We start from the raw sequence: 19,494 nt of genomic DNA on the forward strand, positions 1-19,494 counted from the left end.
AAAAGGGGGGTTCATGACGCCCCCTCCCCCTGCATCCGCCGTTAAATCGAACTTAAATATTATTTAACTGTAGTACATAAGTTAATTTATGCCATCTCTTTCTATTTTTTAGAAAACAGAGAATACTATATCTTTCCATACAAATGTAATAAAACGTAAACACACATTTTTGTTATATAAGATCTCGGCAATAACATCAATTTTTTTAATAAATCTTTGTGTAATTAAAAGTCTAATACTTACGACACGCTTTAGGCTATATATTTTCACACTATTAAACTCAATGGGTGAATAAACCTGAAAATAGAGCTGTGAGAAAGGGACGAAAACTGTAATTGTTAGCCAATAACAAAAGACTACATTTTAAAAATACATTTTTGAATTGATATTTGCAATTTTTGACAGCATGAAAATAATTAAGTTTTGATTATTATCGGATGAAATCGCATGAGAACAGCTAGTGTAATGCAGTCTTTTGTTTGTGAGTAAAAACGCGATTTCAGCAGAACCTTTTGTGTTGCAATGTCCGTGTTCGAGTTGTGAAATTATCTGAACGTAATTATGATTGTTGGATTTATTGTTACTGGTTACCGCAATATTTAATTGTATAATTTATGTTTCGAACGAGGATATTGAAGCAGAATTAATTCTTCATGGCATATATTGGGCCTTAGACGGTTTCTATGTCCCCTTTTTTATCAGCTTTAAGGTTAATAGGCTTTTGTGAAACTAATTCGCATTACAAAACTACGGCTGTCGCCAATTGATCGAAATGCGACATCTTACTAATATTATAAATGCGAAAGTTTAGATGGATGGATCGATGTTTGTTAGCGTTTGTAGCCTAAACGGCTGAACGGATCTCCATGAAATTTGGCATAGGTTAAGAGCTTAGTCTGGAAGAACACATAGGGTACTTTTTATCCCGGGAATAGTTACGGTTCCTGTGGGATTCATTAATTTAGTTTTTTAATGTTTACTCGATCATTCTGCAACGGTTCAACATATCCTTTTGAAATTTGGCACAGATATAAAACAAAGTCTGGAGTACACATGGGATGAGGTTCATCCCCTAGAAATGTCCGGTTCCCGAGGGATAGGTAGCTTTTTGTTATTTTTATAGTTCGTATGTTTTCTAATACCACGCGGACGAAGCGGGCAACAGCTCGTTAATTTATAATCAAAGATTGTATTTGTTAAAAAAATCACTTTCCTATATTACTTATAAATCCCTAAAAAGAACTATGTTATATTCTTTTTCAAATATGTTGGCAACCCAAGTTCTTTAGCATCCTGTGCATTACACTCCCCGTATCCTTTTAGGCTACACCAAAAATTGTTACGATGTTTCCGTCTAAGATATTTGGATCCCATACAAATTTTTCTTCACTTATTAATATAATTTTTTCATACATTTCCAGATGCATGTCTATGCAAACGGGGTCCCCAGCCTGGATACATATTCCTGTTCGATATGCGAGGTGTTAAACTGGGACATCTAACTAGAGTTGGTTTGTCGTAAGTATTATTATTCGGTTTTATTACTTTTAGGCAATAAATATTGTAACTAGCATAATTAATTTAAACACTAAATGCTACTGATCCCGTCAAAATGGTGAATATTCCAATACGTCTGGATGACATTGACAGCTGTCAGATGGGGACGTGTATGCCGATACTCGGATATTCCCAACCGTCACCCCGCCCTGTCCACACGTGGGAACAGATTAGAATAAAAAGTTTCACCTTTTGCGACGTGGGACGTGGGATAAGTTTGTGAAATGCGTTTCTGAAGTTTCTATTTATATAATGATCATATAAATAAAAACTTCAGAAACCCAGCATTGGTGTTAGTACCATTGATAATGCAGCTTATTCTAGTTTAGCGAACATATACTAATATATAATTTTAATTTTTGTTTTTTATTCGAATTTAGTATCATTTTTAAGTCTATTTCGTTCGCATTTTTAAATCGAGTTTTTAACATGAATGTTTATACCTCGTTCGCGTCAGAGACAAGCATTCATAATTAATCTTTGAAATTTCCTTTATTGCTCTGTGACAGTTTTTTTACTACTATCTATGGCACACGGCATAATCTATGAAGACGCTTCCGCTCGCCCTCTTAATTAACCTTGCGACAATTATAATCTTATATTGATTTTTAGGTTTAAAAAGTTATTTGTGACTATTTTTTCATGCTTTTGTTATAGAAATATTTATGATCAAAGGTATATTTGATTTTTTTAGTAAATTTTGGTTAATTAACTAATATTTCCTTTAACCATCCCAACTAAGCTGTAGGCTTGTGCTAGGATATGGTTCACAATAGTCAAATGGCATTCGAACCCTTGACCGCGAGGTTCGTTCCGTACCTCAAACCATTAGGATGTTGACGCTTTCTAATATTAATTATTGAAGCTTAAATTAATATATAAAAATAGTATATGTATATATTGTTATGTTTTAGCTTTCAAAAGGACAAGCAAAGGTATGGTGAAAAAATATGTATCTGTAAATCATATTTCCTTAAAAAAAAACTCAAATTTGCGTGCTAACTGAAGCTATGATAAATTTATTTATTACTAGCTTTTGCCCGCGACTCTGTCCGCGTGTAATTTAGAAATAATAATAAAGAAATGAAAAAATACAACCTATGTTAATGTTACTCACAAATTACCTTTACTGGTAAATTATCTTTCTAACGGTGAAAGAATTAAAATCGGCCCACTAGTTTTTGAGCCTATTACAATCACACACACAAATGTTTCCTCTTTATAATATTAGTTTAGATAAATTGTATTACTTTATTAATAACTAGTATTCGCTCGCGACTCCGTCCGCGAGGCATTGAAAAAAACAAAAGTGAATAGCCTATGTGTTCTTCCAGACTATTCTCCACATCTATGCCAAATTTCTTCGAAATCCGTTCAGCAGTTTAGGCTACAAACTCTAACAAACATCCATCCATCTTAACTTTCGCATTTATAATATTAGTATGATTGTGTATTTCTGTTAAGTTTTTGTATTAATTAAATGAGGATTTTGTTCTCAGTTATACTTATTATAAATTTCTCATGAAAATTGAATGACCACGAGAAGACATATTATTATAACAATTTAAAGCAAATTTTAATATGTGGTAATTGTACATTGCAATTATGCAAATTGTCGCAACACATATTGTATATTAAAACTAGCTTTCGCCCGCGACTCCGTTCGCATGAAATTAAAAAAAACAAAAGTGAATAGCCTATGTGTTCTTCCAGACTATCCTCTACATCTATACCTTTCATCGTAATCCGTTCAGCCGTTTAGTCTACAAACTAACAAACATCCATCTAAACTTTCGCATTTATAATATTAGTATGATTTCCCGCGTATTTTTTTAATGTTTAATTTTGAATATCTTTCGATAAAAAAATGTACTCATAATTTTTTATTTTTATGGACAATATTACTACGAACATATTTGACAAGTTCGAGTCTATATATGGCGTGGCCATGACCTTGGCACGGGCATATGGACATTTGCAATGTCAGTTTTTATGAATATAACTTAACTGTGTGTTTTCATTGCTATTAAAACTTACTGCTATCCATTTCTTTTTAAAATAATTAAAGATATTATATCGCTATTCAGTACTAAATGTGGCTCGGTACTTCGCGCGTTAAAAAAATAAAAAATCAAACACCCACCTGCAAGCATTACCTTTCCAATAAAAAAAGAATTATCAAAATCGGTCCACTAGCGGCGGAGTTATGCCGTAACACACATAAAAAAACCATACAGATGAATTGAGTACCTCCTGTTAGGAAGTCGGTCAAACATAGCCTATGAACGAACGTAGCTTTTTAATGGTGAATTTTTGTTAGTAGTTTTTGAGTTATTTCAATACATACAAAAATACAAATCTTTCCTCTTTATTATATCAGTATAGTAATAATAATAGTATATGTCATGTAATGTATTTTATTTTTAACACATCCGTTAAATGCCAAAAAACGTCTCGCACGTAATATTTTTTACAGTCAGTCAAATGTTAATTTAACCAGTTTTTGTGTGTACACAAGGCAGCAAATAAAAGGCCACTGTATTTACAAGAATATTAAAAAGAATAATGTATTAAAAAATAAGTAAGTAGCCTATGTGTTCTTCCAGACTACTCTATGCCGAACATCGAGATTTCTTTAGTTAAGTCTACAAACTCTAATGATCATCCATCTAAAAAATACTACTCCCGTAGATCTCGCCAGGTTTTCCTCTACCAGATTAAACTATTTTCATCTCTGTCACTCCCTTCTTGATGTCTTCTCTTAATGCATCTGTCTCTAGACTTCTACCGGTATACACTGATAACTCAGATTTAATACAACATTGAACTCAATTCCCGCCAAAAACGTAATATGAACATAGACTAAAAAAGTCCAAAGCATAAAAAAGCACAGATTAAAAATATTTACGTAAATATTCTCAGGGAATTAATTACTATTGTTAAAAACGTTTCTGTTTTCCTTTAATCGTATTTTCACGCTTTTATATTAATCAGGTTATGTAGAGATGTAACTTGAAATATTTATGAAGGAAGATTTACGGCCTGTCCCACCACTGGCTGATGGACTCTGATAGCTTAAAAATGACGTTATTGTCAGATAAGGTAACAAAATCCTACACAGTAGAACCTCGATAAGTTAAAGTCTAAGGGAAACACAAAATATTTAAGTTATAGAGGTTTTAAGTTATCAAGGGTCTATGTTATAGAGGTTTTGGGGTCAGATGGGAAGGGAACATATTATTTTTTTAAGTTATATAGGTTTTTAAGTTAAGGTGTGAGTTATCGAGGTTCTACTGTATTTCCATCATATATTTTACACGTTGAATTGTTTGACAATTTACAGTGGGACAGGCCCTTAATCTATATGTGACTAGACTTTAGTAGATGCTGGACCAATCCTTGTTAAACTTAGGATATCTTGAACTCTTTGTATTACTTCTTTTATAAAAAATATTAGTAGATTTTTGTTAATTTACTAATATTCCCTTAAACCATTTCAACTAAGCTAAGCTTGTGCTAGGAAATGGTTCACAATAGTCGAATGGCGGGATTCGAACTCTGGACCGTAAAATCGGTAGTCCGTACCCCAAACCATTAGGCTAGTTTTTTACATGCATGTTTTAATTTTCCACTAAATTACAGATCGTTGCGTAAGTTCTTCCAATACGTGCAGGAGGCGCTGCCCGTGCGTATGAAGGCCATCCACGTGTTCAATACTGAGCCGGTTTTGGACAAACTATTGCTTCTCATACGGCCTTTTATGGATAAAAAGTTCTTCGATATGGTGAGAATAAAGTTTTGTTTATAAGTCCCCACTAAGATTGAATATGGACGGCTACAAAGGTATAGGAAGACTGAAGAAAGTATGGATGGATTGTGTGAAAGATATGCTTAAGATAGGAGTGGATTCAGATATGATGGCTGATAGAGATGGAAGAGCAGCACATACTGTGCCGACCCTCCGTAAGGGATTAGGGGAAGTGGATGATATCAGGTCCTCACTAAAGCTACCCTAATGGTTCATTCTCGCCCTTGTAGGTTAACTAAGTCTCTGAATTTATGTCTAGTCACGATGTTTTCCTTCAATCAGGGGAAATGTATATATTAAATTCGAAAATTGATACATTAGTTAATGACAGATTTGGGACCCAGGATTTGCAGGTCAAGGGCTTAACCCGTGAGCTATAATTCAAATTATAGTTCTGTAAAAATTCATTTTCTAATTGTCTATTTAGGTTACTTTTTTACTTACTTTTATGCCCGTTAGTATGCTGGAATATACATGCCAGTAACACTGTTACACACACTAGCATGAAACTGGCATGTGTGAACGTGTGCATTCCAGTAATTACAATGCAAGTAATACGAATTTGACGTTACATCACATGTCAGTAAATGTCAACGAGATTCCTTGACATTTACTGACATTTGGTTACGAATTGGGTCCAATAGCTGGCATCAAAATATATTTTACTAGTATATGTATTGCCTCGTACAATTTAAGCAAAGATAATCTTAAACCTGCAGATAAAATTCCATCACAAAAACGAGGATCTGGAGAAGTTCTATGAATCGGTAGTACCCCGTTCAGCGTTACCCCCTGACCATGGGGGTACCTTACCTGACACCCAGACCTTGCATAAGCGCTGCATGCAGCAGCTCCAAGATCTGGAGACGTACTTCAAAGCTGAAGAGCATCAGAGGATCGAGGCTTTGCCAGATAAGAAAAGAGATAAAGCGATGGAGAAAGCCTTTAAAAATTTGGATATAGATTAAATATAAATTTAGTATGAAAAGTCATTCCATCCTTTTGAGTACTTAGAATGCTTTTTAATTATCAAATTTAGTAAAAAAAGGTCAGATATTAGATGCACTATGCAATTTTTGTGTCAATTTTTATGTGAAACGGTGTTTTTTTAAATAGTTTCATTCGTTAACGAAAAGTTATGATTTTAGTGTAAAATTTCACTTATTGGTTTGGAGCAAGTAATATGTTTGGTATGTACTTATTTATAAAGAAATTATTTACTTGTTTTGTTCGAGATTTAATAATTAAATCGATTTCCAAATACTTTTAATCCTTCATTCGAAAGAGTTAATTTTAAAAAAATCTTCTAAACTATGCAGTTTATTTTATATACAAAAATATGACTTTATTAAAAAAAAAACAGTTTTTGGTATAAAAAAAACTCCATCGAATTAATGGTTATACAAATTTTAAAAATATGGACTTATTTAAAAAAAATTGTAAAGTGGAATCGGGGCTATTTTTTAAATGTTTATTTTTAATATATATTTCTGGTAGATTTGTTAAAAGTCATAATCTCTGATTATGTTTTTTTAATTATATTCCATTATCACGCTTTTTGATAGGATATCTTATTTCGAGTCAATCTTACTTTTATACTCAGAGTTGTTAAATCTTCTTCCTTAGATTTAACGTAGAAGGAAACGATGCTTTAAGATGAGACTCTGCGTAATGCAGTTGCCACTTTTTATTTTTTTTAAACGTTATTTTACTATGTTTAAATTTCTACAGTATTTATATTCATTAAGAAAGCCTTAAAATGAATATAATTTTAATTATAATACATGGAATTATATTGCATACGTTTCTAAACCCTTTTGGACCATTAATTGGACCACATTATTTTTTATTGTAATTTAGATATAAGTCAATTATTATATAAATATTTAGAATTTCATTATTAGTAACAAATTCGTCAATTAATATTATTCTCGTTACGTTAACGCTTCAAAATGAAAAAAACATTCCTATTAGAAAATCGGTTTAGAAAAACAAATGGCAACACTTTTAAATGGATTAAAAGAGGGTTATCATGAATATCCGTGAGAATTGTTTCATAACATCGACAACACGATAGACAAACGAAATCTACAGCTCATTGTGAACTTTCAAATTTACATAGAAATTAATATATTTCAAGGTAAATAAACATAAAACTAGTCGTACAAAAATTGAGGCTTACCTTGCATAACATCTATAAACGTCATATTTTGTCTCATTTTTGTTAATGATGTATCGAATACGTTCTCGCAATTGTTTATCAAATATTCGTGATAGACCCTCAGTTAGAATTTATTTAGAGTGTACACTTTTGACTAAACACATAACCTGTTAAGTCCTGTTTTGATTCCTATAAGCTTATATGGATATTACTTCTCGATTTTTAGTTCTGCTCAACAGTCGAGGCTGCAAAACAATCGACAAACATAACAGTTGTGCGATAATTTAGTCAAATCGCTCTCTTAGTATGAGAAAAGAATCTTAATGCACACTGCCATGATAAATTAGTTATTTTATATTTATCTTGACCATGACGTTTATCAGATCTGATAAATTTGACAATTTGTATAAAATGGACGTTTTTAAAAATGTAAAAAAAATCACACGCTAAAATAAAAGTATTCATTCATTTCAAAATATAATATAACTACTTTTTTTAATATATACAGCAGTTATGTAATTGTAGATAATACATTGACACTTGTATATATATACATTTCTTCTATTGTTAACAACAGCAATAATACAAATGTCATTGCAGTCGTATTCTATAGTATTGACCAAGGGCGGATCGAGGGGGGGTCATGAGGGTCATAACCCCCTCCCCCTGAGCTGGTTATAATATATTTTGTCAAGCTCTTGACTTGATCACGACTATGTGACCCCCCCTTGCGCCAAAACTGGATCTGCCATTGGTATAGACCTACAAGGATATCTGTTCCGGTGGGCATAAGTGAAACTAAATTATAACAGCTTACTAAAGCCCTCTTTAATATCAAAAAGTAGTCAACTACTAAAACTGTCGTCGCTTTTTTTTAGCAATTTTCTGTACTCGTGTAGTGTTTTACATATCTTTTGTACCGTGACAGTTGCCTCTTACCGGTTCAGATATCTTTGTTTTATTATCACAATGTTTTAAAATGTTCGTAGAATTATACAGCCTTATAAATACGGTATAAAGTTAAGAATAAACTGAGTAAAAGCAAGATTTGTACTAATATTCGGTTATATTCAGTTTATTCCTAAGTTTGTTATTTGTAAGGCTGATAGTATGTTGTTACGTTTTGCCTCATCAATATTAAAAGAAATTACAACTATATAAAATTTTAACATATTGTAAATAAAATTTGTATATTTTAACCCTAGATAAAGACAGATGTATGAATATTGTCATCGCTTTTATTGTCTGACAGAATAGAGACAAAATAATCGTAAAGTTTAGTACAAATAGAAACATTTAGGGCCTGTCCCACCACTGACTGATAGACTCAGCTTAAAATGTCACTGTCAGATAACAAAATCCGATATTTCCATCACATTACACGTTGGATTGTTATCAGACAATTTACAATTTTGTAACAGGCCCTTAGTATTATTATAGTTCCATATTTTGTTTAAATATAGTAACATTGTTGGTGAAGGTGTTTTTAATATTTTAATGTGCTGGTATTTCTAGTTGAATTTTCTTAATTTTTTTACTTAGTCCTGTTGTGATATGTTGTGAATTGTGATATTGGTTCCGGTAACCTTAAATTGTGATTTTGTTGCATTAAAATTTTATTTACATTGAGTGTTTTTATTTAAAACCCCTCATCGCCTATTTAAGAATTAGAATTAATCCGTAAGAAACGTAGATAATACATATATATACTGGTAAGAAAGAATTTTTGCTTGATGAAAATACGCCATTTGATTCAATTCAAAACAGCGCCATCTAGTTTTCGAACTTTGGAATTTTTAAAGTAACAACCATAGATTTTAATTTTTTTTTGTCACTCACTGCATATTAAATATTCGAAAAAGAAGTATTTTGGTAATTTCACTTAAACATTTTCTTTTAAGTATCATTAAGCTCTTATCCTAAAGTTTTGTCTACCCGTTTTGATTATTTATTTAAAAATGGAGGGAACGTCCATATGATTTTTTAGTAATGGCAACATTCGTCTTTAACTGTCAAAAGTGTAACCGTCCTCGAACACCTGCCGTTGATTAATTAAAGCATTTGTTTTGAAAATTACAAAAGGTGAATTATGAATGAAAATTGTAATAAACGCAAATTTCATTAATGAAAGTTGGAACTATTTGATACTGTCATTTTAATAGTTAGTTTGTTCCTAACGAATTCGAGTTGCATTTGAAATAAATGGGTAAGTAACATTCAAAACTTTTTAAAAAGAACTATTTTTAAAGACTAAAGAAGTTTCCGATTTCATCCAATATCATTACATTCTTCATGTATAAGTAGATTTTAAGATCTAACAATTTCCTTTGTTATCAACACCCATACCAAGAGACTTATAACTAATTATTCAATTTTTTTTATTATAATATTGTGCATAGTTTACCAGTGTGCTATGGTAACAATGCGTTTTAAGAACACACAAAATTTATAATCTAAAGATAGTGGAGCTAATTTACTTAATTGCATAGAATATGGATAACTTAATCCATCTAGTCAGAAAAAAAATTAAAGCATTTCACCAGCCAGTTGTTGAATATTGCTTAACTGCTTAACAGATGTAATCTATACTTCTATACTTATGTTATAAAGCGGAAAGATTTGTATTTTTGTATGTATTTGGATAACTCAAAAACTACTGGACCAAATTAAAAAAAATCTTCCACCATTAAAAAGCTATATTATCAGCGAGTAACATAGGCTATATTCTTATTTTTTAATTTCCCTCAAGCAGTTAGCAAGCAACAGCTAGTAACTTTATAAAATAGAATCTTTGTTTCCAGTTTACCATGGAACCTGTAGACAACAATATATTCGAAGTAAAATCCAATTTAAAAAGTAAAAGAAAAAGAGTCCCCAACTCCAACGTATTTCTGAACCCTGGATTAGATCTGCTTGCTAACGAAGACCCTATGTGCAACAATGCAATGGAAATTACACCAGGAAAACGCCGGAAAAGGACTAAAAGCTGTGATATTATTGCATTTGAAAATACCGCATTGGATTTAGGTATCAGTAGATCTGCTGTCAATGAATTTTTAATAAGAGAGTTAGATAATGTACGCAAGAATGTCAGAAAATATGAAAGTCCAGTAGAAAATCCTGCACAATGTAGTGAACCTTTATATGCTAATTTGACTGAAGCACAAATAGATCCAGTAAATTCTATAAACAATGTATTTGATTTACAAAATGCTGCGGATACCAGTTTAAGTACGGGAGAATCTGATTCTGGGATCTCTATAATAGAACAGAGATCTTTAAATACAGTCACAACAGATCTAGACGCAGATATAAACAATGTTACAAACATACAAAGGAATGTAACTAATCAAATATTTGTTAATAACACGAGCAATTTGAATTTAAGCTTTATCGATAGACTTGCTTTAAATTCACCATCAGATAACCAATCACTCTATCTCGACGATGATTTAAACGAAAGTAACATAATGGAAATAAAAACAATAACGATAGTTACAAAAAAGAAGAGAATACAAAAAAAATGTACAAATCCATTCTTAGATCCAAATTTAAATACAAAAATCGAAACTACTATAGAAAATCCATTTAACGACGAGACAAAATCTGAAATGGAATATAATATAGAAGCTATCACAAGACCAGTAACAAATAATGTACCGGTAAGAAATATAATACCTCGTACATTATTCACTGGTGATACAAACAGTACGATGTCAACTGTAAACGAATCGATTATGAATACAGAAAACGTATACGAGAATATAGATAGTTACAGAGCAGAAAGTCCTATTTACGAAAATATAGAAGATACCAATAGTACAAATTATAACAAACAAAGCAAAATCTTAGGCCACGATGTATCAAGATTTAGTGCAGTGGATATTTTAAATTTAAACAAAAACAACGATAATAACATCACAACCGATTCAAATGATAGTAAAAATTTGAAAAACATATTCAAAATCAATAAACTATCGAAAAAAGTGATGAAAACGCTAAAAAAGACATTCAAAAGTGATAAAGTCGAACATAATGTTACTTTAAATCCTTACGAAGTGCCGAGAAAACCAGCTAAATCAAAAACTCCGGTAAAAGAATCTGGAATAGAAAATCCTGGATTAAATTTAGATAATTCTGATGAAATCGAAATAGAAGAGATTGAAGAAGAAAATGAATATGAAACTATAAAAACTATTAGAAATACACGACTAAATATGAATGTAACTCCACTTAAAGAACGAACGAATGACGTAGATTTGTCAAACACCAAACCAAATACACCAGGGAAGAAAGTTAGATTCGATTCAACATTGAACAGGGAGAAAATAATAACAGGAGATAGCTTCGAAGTGCAAAGTCCAGGGTTGGATGCAAAAATCGATAATTACCATGATGAATTAGAAAATTGTATTAACGAGAAAAAGTTTTTGCAACAAAACATGTGAGAGAAATGACAGTAAGAAAAGCTAAAGGCCTGTCCCACCAAATTGTATATTGTCTGATAAATATCGGATTTTGTTACCTTATCTGACAGTGGCGTTATTTTTAAGCTATCTGAGGTATCAGGTAGTGCTGGAACAGGCCTTAATACTTAAAAAGCAGTAATCATCATCATCATCACCAGCTCACTACATGTCCCCACCGAGAACCTAAAATAAAATAAAAGCAGTAATGTTTTCTTATAAATACCAAATAAAAATATAAGAAAGAAAAAAATGTGAAATAAATTCTTAAAAGAGACAAATCTTGTAAAGTAAAATAAATTATGAAGGTGATTTTTTATATGAGTTTTGATATAAAAAATAACGTTTTAAATACATAACCTATAGTTTAATACTTGCCAAATGCACCCAAAGTATGGAAAAAATAACATTTTTACAATGTTAGAAGATATACAAGTTTATGATTTAAGTACTTATTATTTGCATTTTTAATTACTGTTAAGATATTTGATCTTCGGACAAGATATTTGTTTTATGTTGAAGATAATTGTGAAATTAAGCCAAAATTTTTTTAAGCTCTTAGAAAGCTATTTTTTGTAATGATTTTTGCTTGATAATTAATCTAATTTTATATAAGAATGTAATTTATTCCTTTAAGTTTAAAATTAGTTTTAATTTCTTGGACTATTGTCTAATATTTTTTACAAAATCAAACATAATAAGCCCATGTACTTAAATGTCGTATTTCTAAAGCTCTCTGTTTAACTAAGTCATTTTTTTCTAATTGTAATAAAGACTGGATCTTGCCAAATAAAAACTTTTTACAATCGCATTGTTTTTTAATTATAATCCTTGGTAATTAAAAAAAAACATACAGACGAATTGAGTACCTCCTTTTTTTGGGAAGTTGGTCAAAAATCTCAAATTAAATTAATCTAAGATCTAATCATATGAAATACTAGCTGTTCCCGTGCGGCTGCATCCGCATGAAATTATGAAAATGTTTTATTGTTTACATTTGTCAAATTATCAATAGCAAACGTATAACTGACATGACAAACCAAAAAACCAAAGGTTGGTGTCAAACCTTGGTAGTCTTGATTCCTTGATATTGGCAGCAACTTATGGTCTCTTTCCCACATTAGGGTTTTTATACAAAATATTTACCCCCTAAGTTTAATGGCGTGAAAACATATAGCCTAAAGCGTGACGTAAGTGTAGAGCTTTTTATTAAAAAAAGAATTATTCAAAAATATGCTGTAATTGCTGACATCTTAGGCAACAAAGAAGTGTGTGTTTACGCTTTATTATAATAATAGTATAGATGAATCTCTACAAAGTGTAGAAATAATTTTTCTCACTTCGTCAATGTTAATAAGCAATTTAGCGATTACAATTTGCCTAGGCAAGTTAAAATCGAACGGAATTAACGATCGATCGGCGACATAGATTAAAACGACCTTAGATGTGTCCTTCATTTAATTTTCTTTATTCACTTGTCATTGCCGCGCCCGTCTATTCCAGGATTCTGCACAATACTTAAAAGGCAATTGAGTTAATCTGCAACCTTGCATTGTGCATCCCACTCATTGGATAATAGTCCAAAGCACGTGGTTCTTTAAATAGATATAAAAAAAAACTTTGTGGGCCATTTTTAAACTAAATTATTTGCGACTTTCTTGCTGTAAAAATGTCACAAGATCCTTGTTAGACTATAGTTGTCTTGTTTGATAAATGTTCCATGTTTAAGTCAGTATTCAATTTTTGTTCAGAAATAATACCCCGCGATAACAACGCCACTACCGGGCCAGATAAGTTTGTACGACTTTATTCTGCCCACTCCCACATTCAAGCCAATAGTTTAATGAGCGCATTAAAAGGTTTATTTATTGACAGTAATAAGATCTGTTAAGTACTCTCTGGTTAGTATAATCTGTAAGGAATCGTTATCTCTGGTTCTTGTTTATTTTCCGTTCTTGTTTATAACACTAGTTGCCAGTTAATAACGATGTACTAAATAACTTTCTTGATTGTTTTATTAGTAATACGATTGAAATAAATGTTAGGTTAGGTTAGAATTCCCGCTCAAAAATTATTTGATAACCAGAGACAAATTGATTGTTTTTTTAGGTAACAGAATTATATTTTAATTATACATTACGATGTAATACCAGCAGCATATCAGTCGTTCCGATTAGATTGAGCTAGCTAATGCATTTTAAAATCTAAAAAGCAATAGTCAATTTTCAGTCGATAAACTTATATCGATAAAAAACTGTGTGTGGTCTTTATTTTTATGATTTTCAATCGATCGTAAACGAAATACGACTTCAAAATAATATCAAGGCAAAGTTCAATTCAGACAATTGCTGTTTATGTTTTACGATCGCTTCCTAGAACATTCGATGGGGATTTTATTGCCCGCGCCTGTTTCTATGACCACTTGTTGTCAATTAATTTTTTCGTTTCAATCTTCATGCCACCGATCGAGAACTTGATAAAAGAATCCAACGAGAAATATGTATTGGTAACTAGCTGTCGTCTTCACCCGCATGGAATTATAAATTTGTTGTTTGCATTTGTTAAATTCTCAATAGCAAATGTCAAAATACCAATTACCTTACTATGGCAATCTTGCTTCCTTGATGTTGGCAGCAACTTATGGTCTCTTTCCCACTTTAGGGTTTTTATCCAAAATATTTACCCCCTAAGTTTAACGGCGTGATGATATATAGCCTAAAGTGTGACGTAAGTGTAGGGCTTTTTATAAAAAAAAGAATTATTCAAAAATATGCTGTGATTGCTGACATCTTAGGCAACAAAGAAGTGTGTGTTTACGCTTTATTATGATAGTATAGATAGATGACAGACGTTACGCGGTGTAATTTTACATGTTACACGGCGAGCAACACATATGTAGTCAGTACATAGTATACTAAGAAACTAGAGAGCAACGCGCCGCTCGATGCGAATTCGGTTCGTAACCTACCTTGTATCATACGACCAGTACTCACTTTTTACGCAAAATTAACTAAAGGTATTTTGTATTTTGGTATAGATTTGTTTTTAATGTGGTGATTTCTAAATTATATGCAAGCAAAAGCTATATACTTTCGTCACTGTTAATTATTTGCTCGGCAAAGTTTGTAGCACTGGCTCGGAACCGCAATCGCGTCGTGTTTGCGAAAGGTGATTGCGCGGAGGTAAACTGTGTCCGACAAACACGGTTCTGGACCTAATCAAATTATTTATGCACTCCCCTTGTTTGTTTTAATAACAAGCATGTGACCTATATTGTAATAACGTAGATTTGTTTTAACGTCATTAGCAAACACATGCCAACATTGTAAGAACGTGCACTGAGCATATCTTTGACTAAACGATTGCTCCAACAGTTGCGCTATAGTCGATTGTCAGCTGTTTAGTTGTAAAACTAAAAATCGAGTAGTATTCACCTCCATATAATCTCATAGGAATCAAAGCGTGACTAAACGGTTTTGCGATTATTCAAATGTGTGCGTAATCTTAAAAGAAATAATATTTGCAGATTTACCGTAACAATGTGCAAATGTAATCTTTCGTAAGATTATCTTGAAACATTTGCTTAGTGTTAGGAAAAACCGTTTTTATTCATGTCTATTATTTTTCTATCTAGATTTTATAAAACAGAACATAAATTAGGTAAATAAACAATAGATAAATATGTAGCACTAAACGTAAAATGCAGCATTTTACATTATCAAAAAATTATAGCAATTATCGAACATTAATGTAGGCATATTTTCATTAACTCGAATTATAACCTAAAATAATATAAATATATTCAATTATAACTATTAACGTCAGAGTTAATGTAACAAATAGAAGCGTTGATTATTTAAAACAGCCATCCTTTTTATTCTCTTTGGAAAGAAAGAGATAACAATATAGGAATTTAGTGTATATTTTGATTGTCGAGTTGTTATACGATGTGAAGTTAGTAACAGATTTACCGAGCTAACAAGATAAAGAATACGATCGATTAAACTGTACTTTAAACTAATTACTTGTAATTGGAGTATACAAGACTATGATGTTTTAGTGACATCTCTTTGATGTAATATCGAGAACAATTTAAGAAAATACATTGTTTTTTTTTAATAAAACAAACATTTCTAACAAATTTTTAATCTGTTACGAAACATAAATAACATGATAAGATGTGTTTATCTATTTTTATATGTTTCATTTTTAATTTAATTAAGTACATTTAAATTTACAATAGAAGTCGAGAAATAGGTTAGGTTAAATCGTAAACTGCATAGGTCGATGCATAGCCACACCCAAGAAAGGCGCCATTTAGCTGTAAAAGGACAGTAGACAATAAAGAAAACGTAGCTTTTACTATATTATCTGTGCTTCTAGTTTCCTGTAATGTCAAAGCCCGCGTGTTTTCCGTGCTGTCATCTAAACCAGGGGTTTACAATATTTTCTGTTAAAACATCCACATTTTTATACTATACTTGTCCAGAAAATCAATTAAAAAAAATGGACGTGTTAATCATAAAACTATTTTTTTATTTACACTTTGTATTAAAAACATTATGACGTGATTTGTTTTAGATAAAATTAAAATGTAATTTAGTAGTAATTGCAGTCATTTTTATTAATTTCCCAACATAATATTAGTATAGATATCTATCTATGTTCAAATAAAGATTAAAAAAAAAACAATCTTTATAATTACTAGAAATTGTTTGCCACCCCTGATTTATGCGACATACAGAGTTTATAGCGAAGACGTTACCCCATTACCCCGTAGATACCCACCCTATTGACACCCTTTGCCGGTCGACGAACCCTATCATGAATAGAGTAACAACATATTTATGAAACTATATTTATATTGTAAAAAGGAAAGATTTGTGTTTTTAGATTTTTATGTGTATTAAAATAACTCAAGATTTGTCCTATTTTAAAAATTATTTTACCATTAAAAAGTTACGTTAGTAAGTAACAGGCTATATCTTTATTTAAAAAAAGTTTCTTGGTTACCAAAAGGACTAAAAATACATAGTTTTAAACGTATTTATTTCAAATGATCACTTTTTTATTAATAGCATAAAATTGCCAAAGCTCACAATTCGCTCAACTAATTTTAACCATCCTATTAACATTTAAAATGTTGGTCACCCTAAAAAATCAACAAAACACTATCAAGTTACGTAATGTATTAGGTAACTACTTTTCACTAACTGGCGGCTACAGTACCCTGACCTATGGGGTTCAACAAGAAACAATGATAATTACAGTTGCTTTGAAATGGGACATTTATATTACGCTTCGGTGAAGTCTACAATAAGATGTCTGTAGAAAATAAATATAAAACCGTTAAATATTCAAATTTTAAATCGTCTTTGACAGCTGTCATTATAATTCAATTAGGGATGTGCGACTATTTTAACGATTTCATCGGTTTCGGAAAAAATAATTGGAGAATTGAATTAAATTAAGAAATAATTATTTTTCCATTTAAGGTTGACTCGTTAATATTTTTAATAAAAAGGTTTACAATAAAAATTAGTGTGTTCGTTTCACATCGCATCTTCTTATGTATAGAAGTGACATTAAATAGGGCAATATTCTAATAAATATTTAAATAGAAAAAATAGAAGTTATAGTTATAGAATAGGTTGTAAATAGAAAAAATAGAAATGTGTGATTTATCTAGTAATCTTTTCTAGACAGTAATTTTTGTGTATGAAAAATATAAAGAAAATAATTGAATTGTGTTATAAACAAGTGAATTGGAGCAAAGAAATAGTATTTTAGTGTCAGTCTAACAAACAACGCTACAGACGGTCAAAGGTTTCTCGATATATCATACCAGTGTTTGTTCAAATCGTAATATCAATAGACTTTGCTAAAAGTCTATTCGCCAGATCCAAATCTTATAAATAGAGTTCACTTACAATCCGATTGTCTTCAAATGTCCTAGTTTTTTTCTGTTTTATTAAAGAACTTTGTTTAGCAAATGTTATAGTTTATGAAAATAAGATTGAAAGAACAAACCGCTAACTTGTACGGTTTTAATTGTTTTTATTTTTGATCATTTGCTAAATATATTTAGTTAAATCACGTAGACATTGAGTTAGCAAGGTTTTGTTTAACAATTTGCAAGTAGACAGTTAGACATCTCAAAGGTTATCTTTATTTGGTTAAAGATATGACTTTATTTGTAGTCTTGGAGGTTAAGAGTGAATCAATTGAATTTCTTTACGTTCCGTATATCTAGTAATATATTTTAGTAACAATATATAGACTATGGATAGTAGTATAGTATTGTGAGTGATGGTTAGAAAATCTTGGAAGCGGCGAGATGAAAAGCTTGTACTTGCAGATTTTGAATTTTAATAAAGAGTTCAAATACATTATTGAATAAAACATATATTTTAAATGTCTATAATATCGGATTTTCAGCCACAGAACTCTAATAAAGCCAAACGTCATATTTCCCGCTCTTTTGCGTCACCGGGCGCATTCGTTGTCCGTTCTACGCATGCCCCGCACTCGCTCAGTATTGAATGAGTGTTCCAGTCCTCGCGACCCTCGTCCAGTCTTCTGCCGAATGGCGACTTGATATTATCGATTTTTCGAATTAAAAATATTATATTTTTTCAATACTTAATCTCCGTCGCTTCGTGTTGTGGTAGTGTTATTTGTTAGTGCCTTTGCAAGTGAAAAACGTTCGCCCCATTACCGGTAAGTAGGTCAAACGATTAAAATCGCTCAATTTGTATTTGTATAAAGGATGTTTTGTATTTGTTTTGTTTTGTTGTTGTATTTAAATGGCAAATCATGTATAAGGTTGTAAATCATTTTGGAGGTTGAATAGATTGTTGTTGTTTACCGGGACACGTTATTGATTCGCGCCGGGTTCTACTTGGCACGACGGTACCTATTAGATAAGGCTGGCACTTTGTTTACTGACTGCTTACATCTTTCTTTTGTTTATTCCTTTGTTTTTTTCATCTACATTAAACAAAAATACAAATTAACATACATTTGAATATTGTAATGTACTATTATTTCATGCGAAGGTTATCACGTAAACACATTGTTTTAAAATTATTATACACAAAGATTTGTAAATTAAATACTGTCTAAAAATGTTTCTTTTGTATTTTGAATTCTCCCAAACAAGTGTAGACTTTTTTGTTTGTAACGCCTTAATATTTTCAACAGTTTTCTTGTGCAGTCCGAATTGTAAATACTACACTAACGAAAGTATTCTGTTTTTCCAAGCAAACAGTCCTGTCGATCTTACTGACTTTAGTTGGTGAATTCAATTTTATACGATATTTTAGGGATGTACTACTTTATTTTAATTACCGATTTTTGAGTTATCTATTACCGGTTGCAAATGAAAAAAATCTGAAAAATGTACCACGGTATTTTAAGTAATTTTAATAGAATGTACTTAACAGTAATAATAGTAGTAATATAGTAAACATACTGCGAAATAACAGACGAGGCCATTCACG

General features: G+C 31.2%; 2 protein-coding genes across 2 annotated transcripts in view; both read left to right on the forward strand.

Annotated features, from left to right (window-relative positions):
- The window catches only part of LOC106110041 (alpha-tocopherol transfer protein-like), a 17,398-nt gene extending 10,779 nt beyond the window's left edge, over positions 1-6,619 (forward strand). Inside the window, exons 3-5 of the mRNA XM_013291729.1 lie at positions 1,422-1,518; positions 5,200-5,341; positions 6,085-6,619. Coding sequence (XP_013147183.1) covers positions 1,422-1,518; positions 5,200-5,341; positions 6,085-6,333 — 488 coding nt within the window. The 3' untranslated portion in view covers positions 6,334-6,619. The remainder of the gene's footprint in view (positions 1-1,421; positions 1,519-5,199; positions 5,342-6,084) is intronic.
- A 2,934-nt stretch (positions 6,620-9,553) lies between these two features.
- LOC106106463 (uncharacterized SDCCAG3 family protein-like) lies at positions 9,554-12,203 on the forward strand. The gene is made up of 2 exons (XM_013287045.1): positions 9,554-9,732; positions 10,328-12,203. Exon 2 carries the CDS (start codon positions 10,334-10,336, stop codon positions 11,972-11,974), a length of 1,641 nt encoding a protein of 546 aa, XP_013142499.1. The 5' UTR covers positions 9,554-9,732; positions 10,328-10,333; the 3' UTR covers positions 11,975-12,203.
- The last annotated feature ends 7,291 nt before the right edge of the window (positions 12,204-19,494 follow it).

Source organism: Papilio polytes, unplaced genomic scaffold, assembly GCF_000836215.1.
Source record: "Papilio polytes unplaced genomic scaffold, Ppol_1.0 DF824269.1, whole genome shotgun sequence".
NCBI classification, from domain to species: domain Eukaryota; kingdom Metazoa; phylum Arthropoda; class Insecta; order Lepidoptera; family Papilionidae; genus Papilio; species Papilio polytes.